This window comes from Hemicordylus capensis, chromosome 1 (genome assembly GCF_027244095.1).
Source record: "Hemicordylus capensis ecotype Gifberg chromosome 1, rHemCap1.1.pri, whole genome shotgun sequence".
Classification (NCBI taxonomy): Eukaryota; Metazoa; Chordata; class Lepidosauria; order Squamata; family Cordylidae; genus Hemicordylus; species Hemicordylus capensis.
The window spans coordinates 373,909,101-373,931,219 of NC_069657.1; the positions used below are offsets into that span (position 1 = coordinate 373,909,101).

The 22,119-nt window shown below is 43.6% G+C and overlaps 1 protein-coding gene across 7 annotated transcripts in view; it reads left to right on the forward strand.

Annotated features, from left to right (window-relative positions):
- The window catches only part of LOC128345097 (centromere protein J-like), a 67,903-nt gene that overhangs the window by 42,988 nt on the left and 2,796 nt on the right, over window positions 1-22,119 (forward strand). For 5 of the 7 annotated variants that reach the window (XM_053296502.1, XM_053296530.1, XM_053296539.1 and 2 more), the window contains 5 exons: window positions 1,715-1,813; window positions 6,556-6,696; window positions 8,676-8,760; window positions 13,614-13,734; window positions 18,538-22,046. In XM_053296502.1, coding sequence (XP_053152477.1) covers window positions 1,715-1,813; window positions 6,556-6,696; window positions 8,676-8,760; window positions 13,614-13,734; window positions 18,538-18,727 — 636 coding nt within the window. In that variant the 3' untranslated portion in view covers window positions 18,728-22,046. Of the gene's footprint in view, window positions 1-1,714; window positions 1,814-6,555; window positions 6,697-8,675; window positions 8,761-13,613; window positions 13,735-15,830; window positions 15,941-18,537; window positions 22,047-22,119 lie in introns of those variants that run through there. The other 2 variants (XR_008316271.1, XM_053296516.1) reach the window with 2 other exon arrangements.

The following is a 22,119-nucleotide window of genomic DNA, read 5'->3' on the forward strand; positions in this document are numbered from 1 at the left end:
TTCTATCAGCTAGAGATGCATTTACCACTAGGGACAGGTGCAGATCTAAGCATAGGAGAGATCATCAGTGATGACAAGAGATCATCAGTGACTGTGAGCTCATGTGCTGCTTTCTGCATGAATTTTCTGCACTCTCTCCTCACTTACAGTGCTGAGAAAAAGCTTGTGAACCCCCTAGGATGGTCTGTATGCTTATTCAAAACATGATTAGATCCTAAACTAAACCCTGATAAGAGAGAAAGGCAACCCTAATGGATAAGTAACTCAGGCAAAAAGGATATATTTTAAATATTCACTCAACAGAACGAGTCAACAACAAACATCCTTGTGTGAAAAAGTATGTGAACTCTTCATTCAGTATCTGGTGGCACCTCTTTGAGCAGCAATAGCTGCAACTAAATGTTTCCTGTAACTGGTGATCAGTCTCTCACATCAGCTTAGAGGAACCTGGCCCACTCTTTCATACAAAACTGTTTCAGCTTTGTGATATTTGTCGGCTTCCTTGTATGAACAGCTCACTTCAGATCTTGCACAACATTTCAATAAAGTTTAGGTTAGGACTTTGATTTGGCTGCTCCAAAACATGAACTCTCTTCTTCAGCTATTCAGTGGTAGTCTTACTTGAATGTTTAGGGTCGTTGCATGTCCCTCTTTTGGCTCAGCTTCATCTCAAGGAAAGATGACCTGACATTGTCCTCTAGAATTTTTTTAATAAACCTCTGAATTCATGGTTCCATCAATGATGGCAAGCCATCCACAAACCACCACCATGCTTGTCAGTCGGGATGAGGTTCTTACTTGGAAGGCAGTGTTTGGTTTTTGCCAAACACAACATTTGTGATGGTGTCCAAAAAGTTCAATTCTTGAGTCATCTGTCCAGAGAACACTGTTCCAGAAGCCTTGTGGGTCATCCAGATTAGGGATGTGCATGAACCTCAGTTCATGCACAGGTTTGGCACTGAACTGGTTTGAACGAGGTCTGAAGCAGTTTGGCCCTGTAGGGAGTGGAGCGGCAAGCAGGTTCTTAAAAAAGAAGAGAGCAGGTCCTTACCTGTTCTCCTCTTTTTAAAAGATTCTACTTGCTGCTCCCCTGCCTTACCTGCTCTTTGCTGCTGCTGTCCTTAGTTGCTCACCACTGCTGCATGCAGCCTCCTATTGCTACGGTTCTGCTCCAAAGAACCCACGCATGTGCTGACAGAGGAAGCTGCATGCAGCAGCAGAGAGCAAGGAAGGACCTGATCTCCTCATTTTTAAAGATCCCACTCTTTGCTCCTATCCCCGTGGTGCTGAACCTGTGCACAAACCAAGGTTTGTGCACAGATGCCCAGAATAATCTAGAGTGGGTCATCCAGAACCAAGAATTGTTTTGTTTCAATGCAGAAGATCTTAGGTTCAAACTCTGGCATCTCTGGGACTGGAAAAGACCCCCCATCTATAACCCTGAAGAGCTGCTGCTAGCCATTGTAGCAGACTATGTTGAATTAGATGGATCAATGGTCTGACTCAGTATAAGGAAGCTTATTATGTATATTTAAAAAGCCCATAAATTTACAGTCTAAAATAAAATGAATACTCCCCTGCCCACTGCCTTCTAGAATTAACTACCTCATGATTCTTTCTCTTCTGCATGGGCTTTTGTAAGCTTTTTACAGAAAAGTGTATGTAATAAACTCAAGTTTGAAACTCATGTTTGATTGTTGATATGTATCTATAGATTTCACCTCCAAAATCAATACTGTTCAGAAGTGCATCACTATACGATGAAAGCAAAAATGAGGAAGTGAAAGAAAAAATAGAATATCCAGATGGAAAGGTAAAATATTTTAGATATATAAATGCAGAAAGATGATCTAGTTGTAATATTTGTAATATTTGTAACTACTATGAAATTGACAGATATTTAACTAGTATATAACTCTTAACAGTAAGATATTCCTGAACAGTTCTCCTACTTTGAGGTGCAGGGTATCTCAGCATCCACTACACTTTCTTAATAGCATTTCCCCTTACCCTTAATTATGCTCATGTCCATTCTGCAATAACAGGATTAACTGGGTAAATTATGTTCTCTTGAAGACATGTTTAAGATGTCAAAGAATTTAGCTTTGTTTTTAATTTTTTTGGTCAATGAATGGGGTGGCAGAGGGGGAATGCAGAGAGAGGAGTTCCAGGAAACTGGGGCTTAGAATGCTAGTAAGCATAGGGGATATTAAAGTTCCAAGATACTAAATGCTGTGTTTTATGCACAAATTCCCCATATGGTGAACCTACTTTAAGTTGTGTGTGTGTGTGTGTGTGTGTGTGTATACATACACACACACACACACACACACACATATATTTCTTTTTATGGTGTGTGTTTGTGTGTGTGTGTGTGTGTTATATATCTATATATCTATATCTATATCCATATCCATATCTATATATCTATATCTATCTATCTATCTATCTATCTATCTATCTATCTATCTATCTATCTGTCTGTCTATCTATATATGGTGTGTGTATGTGTATGTGTGTTTAATTTTACAGAAATTACAGACAAAATTTACAGACAATGTTTAATTTTACAGAAATTATTTATGGACATCTAGAATGGTGGCAGTGGCTGAACTCCTGTTATTTATTTATTTATTTAGTACTCCTATTTACCACCTCATACGAAAAAGTCTCTGGGCGGTTCAAAATATAAAATCATTAACACATAAACATAATTAAAACAATATAAAATACAATAAAAACTGCTAAAACCGCAGCTTTAAAACTATAAACTAAAAGCCTCACAAAACAGGTATGTTTTTAGGTCCTTCTTAAAAACATGCAGAGAAGGGGAAATTCTAATTTCATTAGGAAGCGTGTTTTAGAATCTTGGGGCAACTCTAGAAAAGGCCTGGTTTTTAGTCCCCACCAACAGAGCCGGTGGCAACTGCAAGTGGACCTCCCAAGATGATCTTAGCAGGTGGTGTGGTTGATGACATGATTTTGGATGACCCAGTCTCTTTAGCATTCAGCTGTGTGGTTTGAAGCTATTATTTATTTCAAACATATATACCGGTGGCCCTTGTGATCTGCGGGGCTTCCAGTCTTCCCTACAACCACGGATAATGAAACCGCAGATAATGAAATGAGAGAAATGAGAGAAATAAAGCATTGTACCATATTCTGCAGGTTTCCGGCTGTCCAGCAATCCCCTCCCAAACCGCCAATTCCACCGATTTTCTGCAAAAAATAAATAAATCATGGGGACATTTTTTAAAAAGCAAAAGGGCCACAAAATGGCTCAATTCAGCAAAATGGTGGCCATAAATGATCTCTGAAATAATTTCTAACTACCCAGGAGCCACGGATAGGCAATTGTTTTCTATTTTTTCAACTGCGTATAATGAGGTCGGGTCCCCATTGCCCGACTGCAGATATGCAATATCATGAGTGCTGGTACCACAGATAACCACCTATACCCTACACTGTAGGACAAGTCCTCCTGGGATGACTAACAACAACAAACAAAATTCACCCCCTTCCCCCTTGCTGTTTTTTCACTTGTGAGGCTCAACATATATATTTGTCTGGGCAAGTATCTGTTATGAGCACCATGTAGGGAGTATGGTTTGGGCATCAGGGAGTATGGTTTGGAGCAGGAAAACTGTTGGTGGAGAAAGGGCTAAGCACCTCCTCTCAAAGCTGATATGAAAAAAGATGACATTGGGGCTCTAACGTAGTTAACCCCAAAATATTGCTGATTTAATATGCCTGGCACCTGCAAGTCACACAGGGAAATTACCTTTTGGACACAGCCTGTAATTGTGTCCAAAAGTAATACAATGACTGGAGTGCTAGGCAGCTGGTTTCACATGCCACGTGCATCAGCTGCAAAACATGTTAATCCAGAAAGTGTACCCCATCTGTTCACTGACAGGTTTTGGATGATTTCCTAGGAGTTCTCTGAGTGAAATGAAGCTAACTTCTTGTAGGGCTGGCATGCATGTGATGGGGTCATGATATGTGAAAATTAAACTGCTGCAAACATATGTCCCTGCCATATGTAATTCATCAAAGCACAATTTGGAGAACTCCATGCAGAACTGGAAAGTCTCTGTAAGAGTGCAGATTATGCTGACTTCTTGTAGAATAAAATTTAATGTGATTTGTGCCAGTCATGGATCTTAAACCAGCATAGGTTAATGGCAGCAGGAAGTTCCCCATGCTCTGAAGCCTTTAAAAGAAATCACGTGGCTACTGTTTGCAAGTGTGGGGTTTTTTGTTTTTTGTTTAAAAAGCACAGAATGACTCCATTTTTCTTACTGCTTAGTCCTTTTCATAAATATGCTTAAAATGTTTCATCCACTCAAATATAATGTCATTGGTTTATCCAGTGACCTTGGCTTCCTAGCCCATTTATAATACTTGTCATTCCTTCATGAAGGAGCTGTAGTGTCTACCTGAGAGTAAATCTTTTGCAAATAGGCATCCCTGCCTGCCATTTCAGAGGCACCCTTGCCTGTCATTTCACAGTCCTGTGCTGATAATGTTGCATGTGTATTCTAAATTAGCACAGAGCAACACAGGAACAAAACAGAACAGTACAATGACAATTGGAGCAATCAGGAAATAAACAGAAATTTAAAAATGAAAGTTGGTGTGCATGCTGCCTTCATGTTAACAGTGGCTCACATTTCGTGCAGCGTAATATGGATGGTTCAGCACCACCTACACCGCTGCGTTGTGTCTAAAATGCCACTGGCAATTTTGCGCAATCTTAAATGGTGAAAGAACTGTCCTGTTCCACAATGCTGCCGGTAGTGTTTTAATCACACATAGTGGTATGGGTGGTGCTAAACTGCCTGCATTACGCTGTGTGGAATATGAGCCACCAGTAATATTAAACAGAGTTGTGTGCTTACTTTGGGCATGTCTGCAATACAGACTGAAATTGGTTTTATGCCAGCATAATTGTTATGGCAGCTCCAAAGATTTCTAGGAACTGTAGTTTGGTGAAGGTTTTGCATATGCTCTATTTGAGATCTGTTAATGGAACTGGCCTGGGGTGTTTGGTCAGCACCCCAATGTTTGGGCTTTGTGGGGGAATTCACTCTTTAAGGGGGTCAGCTCCACTAGTTTTAATTTGTGCAAGCATTTGGAAATGACTGGATTGAGACAAGGTTATAGATCCAAAATATAAAAGAAGATTTATTTTAGTAAGGGGTGGGGGTACAGGAAGAGAATTGTGTGGTTAAAGCAAATAAAAGTACATTTCTAGATAAATCTACTACGATGAGGCGTTTTAGCTTAAAGTCTAATAAAAATATGTTTCTAAGTAAACCAGCTGCAATGAGGCATTTTATCTTAAAGTCTAATTTGTATGAGATCCCAGGCGAGCAAGAGAAAAGAGGCTTGAGCAATGAATGTAGAGGGGGTTGGATTTAAGAAAGGGGAGATAGTTATAGGGCCCGTGGAGGGGTGAAGGCTCATATTCACCTGATCTGGACAACGAGACCCAGGGGTCTCTGGAGGGACTGAAAAGTCTCGCTCCTCAGCATGACGGGAAGCAGGCGGATCGTAGAGAATAATAGAGGGAAAGGTGCCCATGAGAAAGGTTTCTCCGTGGGTCTGGCTTCCTATGGGTGCAAGGCAAGCTGGATGGATTGGCACAAGGTCCAATCCAGACAGTGATTTCAAGCTCTTTGTAGGTTGCAGGAGGGCAAAAGCAGTGCCCAATGGAGTCCCAAGTATAGCATACGAGGAAGCACGAAGATCGCTTGTTGGAGTCCCAGGTGGCAAGACCAAAGAAGCACAAGAGAGTGCTTGTTGCAGTGGAGTCCCAAGTAAAAGGCACAAGGGAATACACTGGGTCATGGAACTGGGGATACTTATATTACTATAGTTAACTCTCAAGTCTAGTTAGTTGGGGCTCCCACATTCCCATTCCAATTTGCTTTGTTTGCAGCCAAATCTAGAGGCAATTAGCCCAATGCCAACTAAGTGACTTGTCCCCATGTGTATCATAAACTGAGAACTTATATTGTGGTGCAGCTCCTGAGCATATCCAGAGTACAATCTCCAAGCCTGGAGATGCAACTGCAAACAGGGAGGCTTCTTGGAGCCAGGTAGAATAAGCGTAGCTGGTTCTTAGCTCTTTTTGATCTTTAGCTCTTTTTACAGAACTACAGAGCCTGGACTTCCTTGGGGAGAGGAAAGGACTATTAATCCAATTACATCTAGTGTGTAGATATACCCTTCTGGAGTTTAAAGCATGTTAAAACTGGAATGCTTAATTTAAGCTGATTTAAACTCCAGTTTTACATTTGCCATGCCTCATCTGCTTGTGTAACCCAGTAAGAAGCAGTGTCAGAATAACATGATGCATTGGAGTCATTCATTGAGATAACTGTTGGTACTTACTTCCTTTGTCCATGGCAGATATTATAGTTATATCTTTAGTCTTTTTGGAAGAAAAGGAATTAAAATGTGTTTGCAGCCTCTGTGTGTGTGGTGGGGAGAGAGAGAGAATGAATGTGTATACACATTACCCACACGCACCTTGTCTTTGTTTTAAAGATGGAACAGCTGTTAACTGATGGGCGTAGAATTATTACTTTCCGCAATGGCACAAAAAAGGAGATCAGCACTGATGAAAAGACTACTGTTTTTACTTTTTTCAATGGAGATATTAAGAGGATCTTACCAGATCAGAGAGTGGTCTGTATATTTATTTTATTTTACTTTAAAGAAGGTCCTAACGGTAATAGAGACTGATTTGAGTTCCAAGTACCTTAATTTTGGAGAAAGAAGATGTAAATAGTCCCCACTACACTCCCATTTCGATTTGCAGAAAAATTGGACAACTCACAGATTATATGCATGAAACTATGGCAGAAAAGATGGTAGCTGAATTTTGAACTGAGCTAAACATTTTTTTTCCTGTGCACATTAACAGGGTTCTGCATATACAGGTGAAACTCGGAAAATTAGAATATTGTGCAAAAGTCCATTAATTTCAGTAATGCAAATTAAAAGGTGAAACTGATATATGAGACAGACGCATTACATGCAAAGCAAGATAAGTCAAGCCTTAATTTGTTATAATTGTGATGATCATGGCGTACAGCTCATGAAAACCCCAAATCCACAATCCCAGAAAATTAGAATATTACATGGAACCAAGAAGACAAGGATTGTAGAATAGAACAATATCGGACCTCTGAAAAGTATAAGCATGCATATGTATTCAGTACTTGGTTTGGGCCCCTTTTACAGCAATTACTGCCTCAATGCGGTGTTGCATGGATGCTATCAGCCTGTGGCACTGATGAGGTATTATGGAAGACCAGGATGCTTCATTAGCGGCCTTCAGCTCTTCTGCATTGTTTGGTCTCATGTCTCTCATCCTTCTCTCGGCAATGCCCCATAGATTTTCTATGGGGTCAGGTCAGGCAAGTTTGCTGGCCAATCAAGCACAGTACACTGTATACTTTTCAGAGGTCCGATATTGTTCTATTCTACAATCCTTGTCTTCTTGGTTCCATGTAATATTCTAATTTTCTGGGATTGTGGATTTGGGGTTTTCATGAGCTGTACGCCATGATCATCACAATTATAACAAATTAAGGCTTGACTTATCTCGCTTTGCATGTAATGCGTCTGTCTCATATATCAGTTTCACCTTTTAATTTGCATTACTGAAATTAATGGACTTTTGCACGATATTCTAATTTTCCGAGTTTCACCTGTACTAAAGGAAACTTGAGTCAAGGCAACTCACATTCTGAACTCAAAATGGTTCAGCCTGCACGCATACTGCATGCATACTGTATGTGAATTTGTGTGTGTATCCATGATTTAATTAAAGATTTAATTTCCCTCTGCAAATCATGGGAAGAGGCAAAGTACATGCTACTGAATTTGTTCTTTCTTATCACTAGATATCCTGTTCTGAGGGACATACAGATGTACTTCAAAACAAAAGCAGGACCATTGTGGAAGTGCACACACAGTAGTTTAGTCATTTTTCTTCAGTTTGCAGTAAAATGTGGCTGTACACAGTATTGTTTGGCTAGTGTCTGCAATGTCACAAAGAAACCTCTCCTATATCTCTGGAGGACTTGTTCATAAGCTCTGTTTAATAAATGTTTGGGGATTTTATCTAAAATAAGATGCCAAATGAACTTTTAAAATGCATACAATGTACAAGCAGCACTTTAAACCACATACAGTATGGTTTACTGACTCCTGTTTTTATGGATGTCTGAATGCATTCAGAGATTTCAACCGTAATTGCTCAAACACTTTCAAGCCTGGTTTTGCAGTGAGAAGGGCTAGCACTTGAAAAAAAGAAATAAAGCTGATAAATTTAAGATGGCAAAGCCGAATTCTGCATCCTGTAACAAATTCCTTGCCTGTGCAGCACTGTTGCAGGACATAGAGAACACTTCATATTATGGAGGCAGAAGCAAATAAAAATAATAATTAATGCTAATTTCCAATTGATACTCATGAAAATTGAAACATGCACTGAGATGCAGAAGATAGGTGTGTAAAATACTTTCTCTTCTGTACATGTGCATCTTTTGTTTTTCAAGAACAAGTATTAACAAGGTATATCCTTATGACTATTAAAATGTAAAATCCAAACAGCCTAAAAATGGTAAGCAATTAAGAATTCTTCATTCTTCTTGCAGATTTATTATTATGCAGATGCACAGACAACCCATACCACTTACCCAAATGGCTTGGAGGTGCTGCAGTTTCCTAATAATCAGATTGGTATGTGGTATTACCATGCATTTAAGCTGATTTTTAAAGGAATATCTCCATGATAAATGTATAGTGTATCAGATGATGAATCTTGCAAACTGCTTTTGTTCCCCTTCTTCTGAAGACAAAGGACCAGGTCTCACGATGCATGAGACCCGGTTTGCGGCTGTGAACGGGAAGAGCGGGCTAAGCCCGCTCTGCCTGATCACGAGTGGGGAGGGAACCCTGGGCGGCTGGATCAGCCGCCCAGACGATTGCCAGCTCCGAGACGGAGCCAGCAGAGGCTGGGGAGCTCGGGGGCTGCACGGCCCCCGGAAGCCCCAGTATGCCCTGCGTGAGCACGCAGGGCATACTAGGGAGACCCCCTGAGCCGGGAGGCAGCTTTTTGCCTCCTGGTTGGGGGTCTACTTGTGAGTAGCCACGGTGTGGAGCCACAGCGCGGCTACTCATGAGCGGATAGCCCGGGTTTGTGGAGCGCTCGCTCCGCAAACCCGGGCTAAGGGGCAGGCTACAGAAGCGGGTTATTTATTTATTTATTTATTTATTTGATTTCTGTACCGCCCTTCCAAAAATTGCTGAGGGCGGTTTATACAGAGAAATAAAAAATAAATAAGTTGGATCCCTGTCCCCAAAGGGCTCACAATCCCTTCACAATCGCAAGCCCAGTGGTTCTGACAATCAGCAAAAATCGGGCTAGCGGAGGCTAGAAGCGGCTCTCCCCTGCCATTTATTTATTTATTTATTTACCACATTTTTATACTGCCCTAACCCAAGGTCTCAGGGCGGTTCACAACAAACAAATACTAAAAACAGTTTAAAATAAATAATAAACAATAAAAAGTTAAAAAGCTAAAAGGAGTGGGTAAAAAGATAAGTCTTTAGACACTTTTTAAAAGCCGTTAGAGATGGGGAGATGCTTATTCCCATGGGAAGCGCGTTCCAAAGTCTCGGGGCGACAACAGAGAAGGCCTGTCTCTGGGTGGCCAGCAAACAACATGAAGGTAGCCACAGACGAGCCTCCCCTGATGTACGTAGAGGACAATGGGGATCATGCAGAAGAAGACGCTCTCTTAAATACTGTGGGCCTAAGCTGTTTAGGGCTTTATAGGTTATAACCAGCACTTTGTATTTTGCCCGGAAACTTGTTGGCTGCCAGTGCAACTCCTCGTCATGGAATTGTAAATCCTGTAGGGTTAGCCGGGCTATCAGTTCACGACACTCCTGTAATATAGGAGTAATATGGTCTCTTCGAGATGAGCCGCATTTTGTACTAATTGTAGTTTCCAGACTACGTACAAAGGCAGCCCCACATAGAGCGCATTATAGTAATCAAGTCTGGAGGTTACCAGCAAGTGTACTTCTGTTTTGAGATCATGAACCTCAAGAAACGGACTCAGCTGGCGTCTCAACCAAAGCTGATAGAAAGCGCTTCTGGCCACTGCCTCAACCTGGGGAACCAGGGAAAGGTGTGGATCCAGAAGCACTTCCAGACTGCGTACCTGTTCCTTCTGAGGAAGTGTAACCCCATCTAGAACAGGTAGATCAATATCTCTTCCCGAGTGATGACCACGCACAATAAGTACCTCTGTCTTGTCTGGATTCAGTTTCAGTTTGTTATCCCTCATCCACCCCATTACTGCTTCCAAGCAGGCATTCAGGGAGGATATGCCTTCTCCTGATGATGCTGACATGGAGAAATAGATTTGGGTGTCATCAGCATACTGATAACACCCAGCACCAAATCTCCTGATGATCTCTCCCAGCGGTTTCATGTAGATATTAAAAAACATTGGAGACAGTATGGAGCTCTGAGGGACCCATATAAAAGCTCAGATTTTTAAGAGCAACAGTCTCCAAGCAACACCATCTGGAATCTGCCAGAAAGGTAGGAGCGGAACCACTGCAAAGCAGTGCCTCCCACCCTCAAAACTCTAAGGTGTTCTAAAAGGATACTGTGGTCGATAGTATCGAAATCCGCCGAGAGATCCAAAAGGACCAACAGAGTCACACTTCCTCTGTCCATTCCCAATTGGAGATCATCCATCAGGCCGACCAAGGCAGTCTTCACCCCATAGCCCGCCCGAAAACCAGTTTGGAATGGGTCTAGATAATCAGTTTCCTCCAAGACCTCCTGGAGCTGGGAGGCCACCACCCTCTCAATCACCTTGCCCAACCATGGGAGGTTGGAGATAGGCCTGTAGCTATTAAACTCTGAGGGGTCCAAGGCAGGCTTCTTAAGAATAGGTCTAATAATTGCCTCCTTTAAACAAGGAGGCATCCTGCCCTCCCTCAGAGAGGCATTTATAATTGCCACCAGGCTCTCCACAACAACCCCCTTGCCAGATAGTATAAGCCACGTTGGGCAAGGATCAAGCAGACAGGCGGTAGGATGCACCGTTCCGAGCAGCTTGTCCACATCCTCAGGAGTCACAAACTGAAATTGATCCAGTCTAACCACACAAGAGGAGTTGCTGGATACCTCTGCATCTGACACTGCGATAACTGTGGAGTTTAAATCTAGATCAACCCGAATACGAGAGACTTTGTCCACAAAAAACCTCATTAAAAACGTCACAGTGGGCAACTGATGGTTCCAGATTTGGATTCAGGGGAGCAGGGGACCCTACTAGCCACCTCACAACCCTGAATAGCTCTACTGGATGAGAGCCTGCGGAAGCAATATGGGCAGAAAAGAATCACTTCTTTGCTGCATGTATAGCCAGAGCATAGATCTTTAAATGTGCTCTATGTCGTAATCTGTTGGATTCGAGTTGAGTCTTCCTCCACTTGCGCTCCAGTCGTCTACCTTGCCACTTCAGCTCCCATAGATCTTCCGTATACCAAGGAGCCATTTTTGAAGCTGGTCGGAGAAGACGCTTAGGAGCGATCATGTCTACTGCCCTGGTGAGCTGATTATTCCAATTCTCCACCAGGGCATCATCTGGATTGCCGGCAGGGCCAACTTTAAATCCTTCCAAGGCTTCTTGGAATCCTATTGGATCCAATAACCGTTTTGGACGGATCGTTCTAATAGGTCCCTCACCCCTGCAGAGGTGGGACGCAACTATGAGTCCGACCTTAACCAGATGGTGGTCCGTCCATGACAATGGGGAGATCACAGGTGTCCCCACCCACAGAACACCACCCTGATCAGAATGAAAGATCAGATCAAGAGTATGACCAGCAACATGTGTTGGTCCAGAGACCACTTTGGATAGGCCTATAGTTGTCATGGTCGCTATGAACTCCTGAGCTGCACTAGACAACCCGGCCCCAAAGTGGATATTCAAGTCCCCCAGCACCATAAGCCCGGGGCACTCCAACACCAAACCCGAGACCAAGTCCGTGAGCTCAGTTAGGGACTCTGTTGGGCAGTGGGGTGATCGGTACACCAACAAAAGTCCCAATATATCCCTGGTCCTCAAACGTACGTACACACATTCAGTATGATCAGACACTCTGATAGGGATCCTGGTAAGGGAGATATTATCCTTAAAGTCCCCAGCTACTCCACCTCCCCGCCCACACTCCCTTGCCTGTTCCTCTACAGAGTACCCTGGAGGGAGAAACTGGGCCCAAACTGGACCCTCAGCCTCCCCTAACCACGTCAGCCCCTTCATCCCTGATCAAGTCATGGATTACTTCAGATTTGTTTTGGACTGACCTGGCATTACAAAGGAGCAAGGCAAGGTTCTGCGGGTTGTTGGCACTGTTTCCTGATAAGGCAGGAAACAGCCTCTCCTGGCCACGCTGCGAACACAGCACTGGCTGGACTCAAACTCCCAAACGGAGCCGTGCAGCTCCATTTGGGAGCCAGACACCGCCCCCTGCGTCTGATGTCAGACGTGGGGGGCAGGGTGAGCGGGGCCATTGCTGTGGCCAGACATGGGCCATTGGCGGTCTGGTTCCGCGCCTGACCATTAGTGATGTGTTCCTCTGTAATAGAGCACTATTAGAGTGCAGGTGAGCTCCGGAAAGTATTGCACAGACATCCTGTGCTTTGCAAAGAGTGCAGAGCAGCACTCCTGTTAGAAGTGCCTGTGTTAGGCTACTCTGGATATTAGCCAGTGAGTTTAAGCCCCCAGTTAGTACAGTCAGGGTTTGTCAACACGTCAAAATTCTTGCATAGGAGGCACTTCCATGTAGGAAGTAGCATGCAGGCTGTGTGTAGCTCATTGCCCGGGCAATCTCAGATGTGTATTATTGTACTGTGTTCACAAGTGTGGAACCAGACCACTAGCAGCCCATGTCTGGCCATGGCGGCAGCCCTGCTCATCCCGCCCCCTGCATGTGACATCAGACACAGGGGCTAGCTACGCCCCCACGTCTGATGTCACATGCAGGGGGTGGGGTCTGGCTCCCAAATGGAGCTGTAAGGCTCAGTTCGGGAGTTTGAGTCCGGCTGGCACTGAGTTCGCAGCATGGCCAGGAGCGACTCTTCCCTGCCTTAAAGGCAGGGGAGAGCCGCTTCTGGCCGTGCTGCGAATGTAGCATTGGCTGTCCAACTCCCGAACGGGGCCGCATGGCCCCATTTGGGAGCTAGGTTGGGGCCAGCGCTGGTCGCGTTTGCAGTGTGACCAGGAGCGTCTCTTCCCCTTTTTAAAGGCCATTTAATTCCTGAATGGGGGCTGCGCGGCCCACGCTCAGGAGCTAAACCAGCACCACGCGTCTGACGCCAGACGCTGGGGGTGTGCTGGGGCTTCGAGGCGTGGCCCATGATTGGTGGTGGCCCGAGTTCTTTGAACCCGTTCGCCCAATGGTGGTTCCATCCCTGTATGTTCACACACACGATTCACACACGGAGAGAAGCTGAGGCCAACAATATCTATATAAGAAGACCTTTGCAATGTTTTTTTCTACAGAAAAACACCACCCTGATGGTACCAAAGAAATTGTGTTTCCGGACCAAACAGTGAAATGCCTCTATGACAGCGGCCTTGAAGAAACTGTGTTCCCAGACGGCACAGTTGTCAAACTAGAAAAGTAAGCAAAGAAAGAGATGTGAATCAGGCACTGGAAAAGTGGCACTGTCCAATAGGTGTGTTAATTTCAAGATAGTTTCAGCACTATGAATCACTTACCAGTTTGGTGATCATCATCAGATGCAGTTACTCTCTGCAGCCTCCTGTAGTGGATTTTCCTTTGCTAGGATTGATAGAACAGAGGAACACCAATCCATTTGCTATTTTTAGACCTATATGATTGTGGCGCAGCGGGGAAATGCTTGACTAACAAGCAGAAGGTTGGCGGTTCGAATCCTGTCATGATGCTGAAAGGCATAATCTCAGACTGCACAGGAGGTGGCAATGGTAAACCCCTCCCGTATGCTACCAAAGAAAACCACAGGGCTCTGTGGGCGCCTGGAGTCGAAATTGACTTGATGGCACACTTTACCTGATGAGTGATTAAATTAAGTATATGTTATATATGTTAGCATATGGTGGTATTATCTTGTTTTTTCCCGGTATTATCATTGTTGACCAAGTTTTAAAACTGGCATATCTGAGTATTTTGTTTTTTATAATTGCATCGATTTCATTGGCCAACATCCAAACTAACAAAACATGCATGCCTTGAATGCACAGCATGTGCTCCAGGGGAGGGATGATTTTTGTCAGTCTCCCCTTCCCTCTTAAGTTTATTTATTTTATTTAAAATCTATCTATACCACCAAAAACATGAGTCTCTGGGTGGTTTACAGTTAAAATCATTTAAAAGATTAAATTGATTAACAATTAAAATCATTTAAAACATTAAAAACATTTAAAACATTTAAAAACCAATATAAAAAATATAAATCTAATTAAAAGCCTGGGTGAATAAATGTGTCTTCAGTACCTTTTTAAAAGTTGACAGAGATGGGGAGGCTCTTATTTCAATTCCAAAGTCCAGGGGCTGCAACGGAGAAGGCCCGTTCCCAAGTAGCTGCCAGACGAGTTGGCAGCAACCACAGACGAACCTCTTCAGATGATCTTAACATGCGGTGGGGCTCATGGGGAAGAAGACATTGGGGCTATTCCCACGATCAGGTGAAATCAGGCTAGGGGAGCCTAGCCCGATTTTGCCTGATTGTGGGAGCTTCCTGGAAATTAACCCGCCAAACTAGCCCTCCCCTTAAACCGGGTTTGTGGAGCGAGTGTTCCGCAAACCCGTTTTTTTTTAAATCATGAGTAGCCGTGGCGTGGCTCCACGCCATGGCTACTCACAAGTAGACCCCCACTCGGGAGGCTTAAAAGCAGCCTCCCAGCTCGAGGGTCCCTCCAGTATGCCCTGCGTGCAGCCCTCAAACTCCCCAGGCCTGGCCAGCTCCTTGACAGAGCCGGCAGTTGTGTGAGCGGCCGCTGCAGCCACCCAGAACAGACTTGCTGGTCGTCTGCGGGGAGAGCGGGCTAAGCCCGCTCTCCCCGCAAACGCCCTAGAAGCTCTTCACACAAATCGTGTGAAGAGCCTCATTCTCTTAAATACCCAGGGCCTAAGCTATTTAGGGCTTTATAGGTAATAACCAGCACCTTGTATATTGCCCAGAAATGTATTGGCAGCCAGTGTTGTTCTTTCAATACAGGAGTAATATGGTCTCTCCTAGATGATCCAGAGACCAACCTGGCTGCCGCATTCTGGAGCAACTGTAGTTTCCGGACCTTGTACAGTTTCCGTACAAAGGCACCTCACATAGAGATCATTGCAGTAATCCAGCTAGAGGTTACCAGCATATGTAGCACCATTTTGCAGCCATTCATCTCAAGAAAAGGATGCAGCTGGCGTATCAGGAAAAGGTTTGGATCCAGAAGCACTCCTAGCTGTGCACCTGTTCCTTCTGAGGGAGCGTGATCCCTCAGAACTGGCAGATCAAAATCATCTCCTGAGTTCCAACCCCACACAATAAGTACTTCCATCTTAATTGGATTCATTCTCATTTTGTTATCCCTCATCCAGCCCATTACTGCCTCCAGGCAGGCATTTAGGGAGGTTATGCCTTCTCCTGATGATGTTGACATGGAGAAATAGATTGGGTGTCATCAGCACATTGATAACACCCTCCATCATATCTCCTGATGATCTCTCCCATCGGTTTCATGTAGATGTTAAACAACTTTGGAGACAATATGGAGCCCTGAGGGACACCATACGAAAGTTCAGATTTTGAAGAACAACAGTCTCCAAGAGACACCATCTGGAATCTGCTCATGAGGTAGGAGCAGAACCACTGCAAAGCAGTGCCTCCCACCCCCAATCCCCTCAGACATTCCAGAAGGATATTGTGGTCAATAGTATTTGAAAGCCACCGAGAGATCCAAAAGGACCAACAGAGTCACAGTCCCTCTGTCAATTCCCCATTGGAGATCATCCATCAGGCCGACCAATCTAGTCTCCACCCCATAGCCCGCCCAAAAGCCAGTTTGAAAAGGGTCTAGATAACCAGTTTCCTCCAAGACCGCCTGGAGCTTGGGGAGCCACCGCCTTCTCAATCACCTTGCCCAACCATGGAAGGTTAGAGACAGGCCTGTAATTGCTTAACTCTGAAGAAGTCTAAGCTCTCAGTGACTCCCTAAAATATCTTCCCGCGGGTTGTGCATCTCTCCAGGACATATTTTCATGGGTCACAGTTGGCTACAGAGAGAAGGGAAGCTAACAAAATCACCTTAACTATGAAACACACATAGTTAGTCTGAATGTTAGCCATTATATATATATTTATAAAATGATTGTTGTTAAATATGTCATGTTTTGACTGTGTGTGGCTTTTTAATGTAATAATTAGAAAATAACATAAAGTTAATTTAAAATGTTGAGAATGTATTGAAGAGCTCTCAGAGAAAAAAGCTCAGCTACTGAGGTGGCCCCTGCAAAAAAAATTATCCTATGGATTGGCTCCCCATAACCATAATAATGTATGAGAATCATGTTGATTGACTGACTGATTAAGTGCCGTTGGGGCATAGACTTGAAAAACTGTCATGTTAAAGGGTTGTCCACGAAATCTAATTGATATTAGTCGATCACTGGCCGCATTGTCCCCTAGTACCGTCATTGCTATATCCTTCCTGACTATGAAAGCAACACTGTTTCTTCTTTGTTTTTCATGTCCTGATTAGTAAACTGATTTTCCTGATGTCCTGATTTTCTGACTGATAGTATCCAATTCCAGTCCATTTTAATTCACTGGTGCTCAAGATGTCAATCTGTAGTCTATTCATTTCATCTTTCACTGCGTCGAGCTTTCCCATATTTATGCTTCTTACGTTCCACATACCCACTGTAATTCCATCTTTGCAGCTTTGGATTTTCTTTTCCCGCATGACAACATCAGCCACTCGATGTCCAAAAGGCTTTAGCCTAACTCTGTCATAAACACCATTGGTACTCTGAGAGATCCTCAGTTCTTCCTCAGTAGCATGTTGAGTACCATCTGACCTGAGGGGCCCATCATCCGGCAATACATTGACAATCATTCTATTTTGTCTATCCATGTGGTTTTCTTGGTAAAATCTGCAAGTGGTTTACCCTTGCCTTCTCCTGCACAGTATGAAATGATGCCTTTGTCATTGTCACTGAAGTGATTGTCTACCTCCAGCACCTTCCTATATCACTGCTGCCCAATACAGGTGCCTGCTTGCTTTAGCTGGGCACTGGGATGACCCTCACACCTTGGGTGACCCTACTGGGAGTATACCTCCTGGTGTACTTGGCTCATCCCTCCCAGGAACACCACCCACCCCGCCATGATGAGGCAGCATAGCAGGACTCGTGGGGATCATGTAGGGTTGCCTTAACTATAAAGATACCTCCCAGGCCAGTATGTCCAGCCATCAGAGTCAAGGTTGCCTATGTGGGAAGTAACCATTTTATGAGGATGACCCCACCTCCATACATATTGCCATAAGGCAATATGAAGCTACACCACAGGAGAGCATTAGGTATTTGTTTAATTGGGCTGCTATTACACCACCTCAGTTACATATACAACAGGCCTACTGCAGACTGTTTAGGAAGACACATGTTTGTCAGACTGAATGCCTGACTGGGTGAGGAAAGAGAGTACCAGTCCTTATACTATTTATCAGTGCAATACAGGAGTCTGTATGCCCTCCAGCTTTATTAATTGTGCATTCTGCAGAACAATGGATGTTAAACAGTCAATGGCTGACATAATGTGCAAGGGAATAGGGATGCGAGGGTACTGCCGCTTTGCTGCTTAGGGCACAGAAGCAGCAGTTCCACTGGGGAGGACAGTGCCTGTGCTACCAGTGTTACTATAGTTTCCCCCATTGTGGCACATTGCAGAAACTGCATTTACACTGGTAGCACAGCCACCATATTACCTAGAGGCACTGCTGCTGTGGACACGGAATACTCTCCTGTCCCCATTACCCTTGTGCATCATGTTAGTCATCATACCTTTGACCTCAGAAATTGCAAGTTCATTGTTGCAAATTGCAAGGAGAATTTTGAGAGCAAATTCATTTTGACTCTAGAGTAAGATTTGTTTGCCGGGAGCTCACTAAAGCAAGAGAATTGTCTTCATTGACTCTCACTACAATTGTGAACCTCTTTTTCCAAACTAAATGGTTCTAGACCTGTAGGACTGTACAGAGAATAGCCTTGTGTTATAGCATACTTTTCAAGATCTAGCCACTGTCAAAGGTTGCTTGGACAACTGGGCTGCCCTAATACAGTTATTCTTATGTGTAAAGTGCTTGTAGTTGAGAGCATCCTTGACACGAACAAGGTTCCTATCCTTGGGGCCTAAATGCTTTGAAGTTTAATGTTTTGTTTATTGCTTTGCAGAAATGGAGCTAAAACTGTTCTGTTCAATAATGGGCAAAAGGAGATTCATACTGCACAGTTCAAGAGAAGGGAGTACCCTGATGGTACCGTCAAGACTGTGTATGCTAATGGACAACAGGAAATCAAGTATCCTTCTGGGCGGGTGCGAATCAAAGATGAGAAGGGGAGCCTTATCCTCAGTCAAAAGTGACTTGTGTCCTCTGGGTGGTGTACTTAGTGTATGTATATGTAGCTTAAAGCAGTTTCTGTTTGAAACATTATTCTTTTTATGTTGTAGATGACCATGTTTTAGCAATTTGTTTCATTCTCTTCCCTTCTGTTCTTTTGTTTTTATGTAATTAATGGATACAAGTGAAAACAAATACTGGGGGTAAATGTATCATTTTCTGTTCACTAGATTGGATTTAAATAGCATGGGTTTGGCAACTCAAGGCCATATATATATATTGGCTTACATTGTCTGCAGGGCTAGGACAATGGAAGTAGTCCTGCAGATCTCAAGTGTGTTCTAGTCCCCCTTCTGCCTTAGTGGAGGTGGAGGGTGCAACTTTACTGCTCTCTTTCCCCTCCAGATTGAGTTTTACATGCAGGAATCTGTACATGAGAGGAGCATGCTTCCATTTTCTACCTGTAAATGTCCCAGAGACATTTGCTGGCTGTTGTTGGAAATGGAATTCTGGACTAGATGGGTCTTGGGTCTGATGATTCTGATCCCACCGGCTTGTTCTTACAGTATGTTGTGCTTCATATATTGATTCTTCAGCTTCGATCAATCGGATGCTGAAATGCCTGGCAGGCGAAAGTTCTTACCATGATACCTGTTTTTGATGCCAAGGACTTTGGATTATTGTACTGTATATGTGCTTGAGTGGAGGTGGGAAGAAGTGTGCTGGATCCTGCCATGGTGTACAAAGCTGGACTTGATGACCTTCTGATCCCTCCAGTCCTATATAATTCTCTGAAAAGCATGATAGCTGTTTCATGCAGTGCAACAAGGAATCTAAAATTCCCTTCTAAAACCATTTGCATAGAATCGACTAAATTGAGCATGATAAGTTTAGAAAGTAACAAGTTCTCATAATAATCTTTGAAATGCTCTGAGGGCATCCCCCCTTCCCTTAGGAACATAGGCAACTGCCATATACTGAGTCAGACCATTGGTCTATCTAGCTCAGTATTATCTTCACAGACAGCGGCTTCTCCAAGGTTGCAGGCAGGAATCTCTCTCAGCCCTATCTTGGAGATGCCAGGGAGGGAACCTGGAACCTAGATGCTCTTCCCAGAGCAGCTCCATCCCCTAAGGGGAATATCTTACAGTGCTCACCCATCAAATCTCCCATTCATATGCAACCAGGGTGGACCCTGCTTAGCTATGGGGACAAGTCATGCTTGCTACCACAAGACCAGCTCTCCTCTAATAAAGGTTCAAAACAATATTTCAAACATACCAAGAGCCTCCTGATTGAAATACAGAAGCCTTATTCAGACATTATTAGTAAGATGCTGTAGGGAAGTATAGCATTCAAAATGGAGGCAGAAGTCCCACCCCAACCCTGTCAAGTCATTCATGGCAGTGCACCACTCATAGTTAGAGGGGCGTTAGCCTCTTCAGACCAACACCCCTCTAACCGTGAGTGGTGCACTGCTGTGAATGACTGATAACTACTGACTGATAACTAGGGGTGTGCATTTTGGAATTTTCTTGTTTCGATTTGTATCCGAATCGAAACATCCCCGTTTTGTTTTGTACCCAAATTTTCTGAATCCGAATCAGCCCTGTTTTGTTTTGTAGCCAAATTTTCCGAATCCAAATCAATTTGGATTTTAAAAAAGGGTCCCAGGGCAAAAAGAGTGGGTGGTGGTGGTGGTAGTGTCCAATGGGTGGAAGCTACCACCCAAATTTCAAAGGAATTAGGCAAAGGGCTGATTTTTTGGTGATTTTTTTTAAAGTTTATACATCTTTAAGAAATTTCCCATAGGGAATAATGGGGATTCCAGCAAATGTATTGCTTCAAATCAAGGGGAAAGGGATGACCCAGAGCAGAGTGTGGTGGGTGGTAGTGCCCAATGGGGGCAAGGAAACTTCCAGAATTATTTCAAAGGAATTGGGCAAAGGGCTGGTCTTTTGTGATTTGTTGAAGTTTTATGTGTCTTTAAGATTTCTCCCATGGGGAATAATGGAGGTTTCAGCAGCCCCATAATTCCACTTGGGGGGCACTGGGGTTGCCCAGAGCGAGGGGTTGTGTAGTGCGCATAAGTTGCCAACCACACCCACACCCACAAGCCTGTGGGGTACTGGGTTTTGTTGTTTCTGAGGTGTTCACTGTAGATTCTCTGGTAGCATATGAGATTTTCAGTGAAAAACAAGAATCCACTCTCATATGCTACCAGAGAATCTACACTCAGAACACCACAGAAACAGCAGAACCCAGCAACCCATGAACCCATGGCAAAGGTGGGGTCAGTAAAGAGTGTGAAGAAGCAAAAGAGCCAATGGGGAACAAGGAGGGAATTGTCAGCAGGTCAGCCCACTGATCAGAAGGCTGGAAGGGTGGGAAATTCAAAGAGATGTCAAACACAAAATGGAGACTGACTCAGAGATCGCTACAAAATGGAGGTCCGAAACAACAAAACGTTTTGTAGCCGAAACAGGGATGTTTTGTTTTGTATACAAAACTTTTGGATCTGGAAAATTGGTGTTTTGTTTTGTCTACAAAACACCCGAAACAGGCTGTTTTGGGTACAAAACGTTTTGTATCCGAAACGTTTCGCACATCCCTACTGATAACTACAATGACCGAATGACTGATAACTACAATCCAATTGATGGGGTCAGGTTAGGCCTTCCGGGCCCATTTTACACACTATACAGCATCTTACTAATAAAGTTTGAATAGAGCTAAAGCTGGAGATGTTACCAACACTTTGTTGTGAGAGGTTGAAGAAGTCTCGTATGCCAAATGGCAAACTTCCTTTGAAATTAAGGAGAGATTCCAAAACAGTTTGTGATATGGGCAAATTCCAAATTTGTTTGATTAGCTCAGTTCTTCTCTTCAAATGAACTTCTCACTCAGCTGCCTTTTCCACAGTCCTGTCATGACTAGAGGAAAGGTGTATGAGATCACATGGGATCCATAGTATGCATGGGTTGGGTATGCAATAGGCAAGAGCCCCTGAGCTATGATGTGGTTCTGCTGTTCAGTCCTCTGTTATTATTCATGTAACTAAGATGCTAAACTTGAATTTAAACTGGAAGTGGCAAAAAGTATATAAAACAAGTTTTTCTCCTGCTAATATTGATAGCATACTGAACTTTGTGTACAAATGTAGTTACTTGTTTCTACTTTCACTGACTGAAGTGGATTTGGTAATGTAAATAAACTGGATGTGTTAACAGCTGACATTCCTTCCTATTATTTCTATTATTCCTTTTGATAAAGTCAACTTTATCAAAGGAGAGCTGGTCTTGTGGTAGCAAGCATGACTGTGTCCCCTTAGCTAAGCAGGGTCTGCCCTGGTTGCATATGAATGGGAGACTAGAAGTGTGAGCACTGTAAGGTATTCCCCTTAGGGGATGGAGCC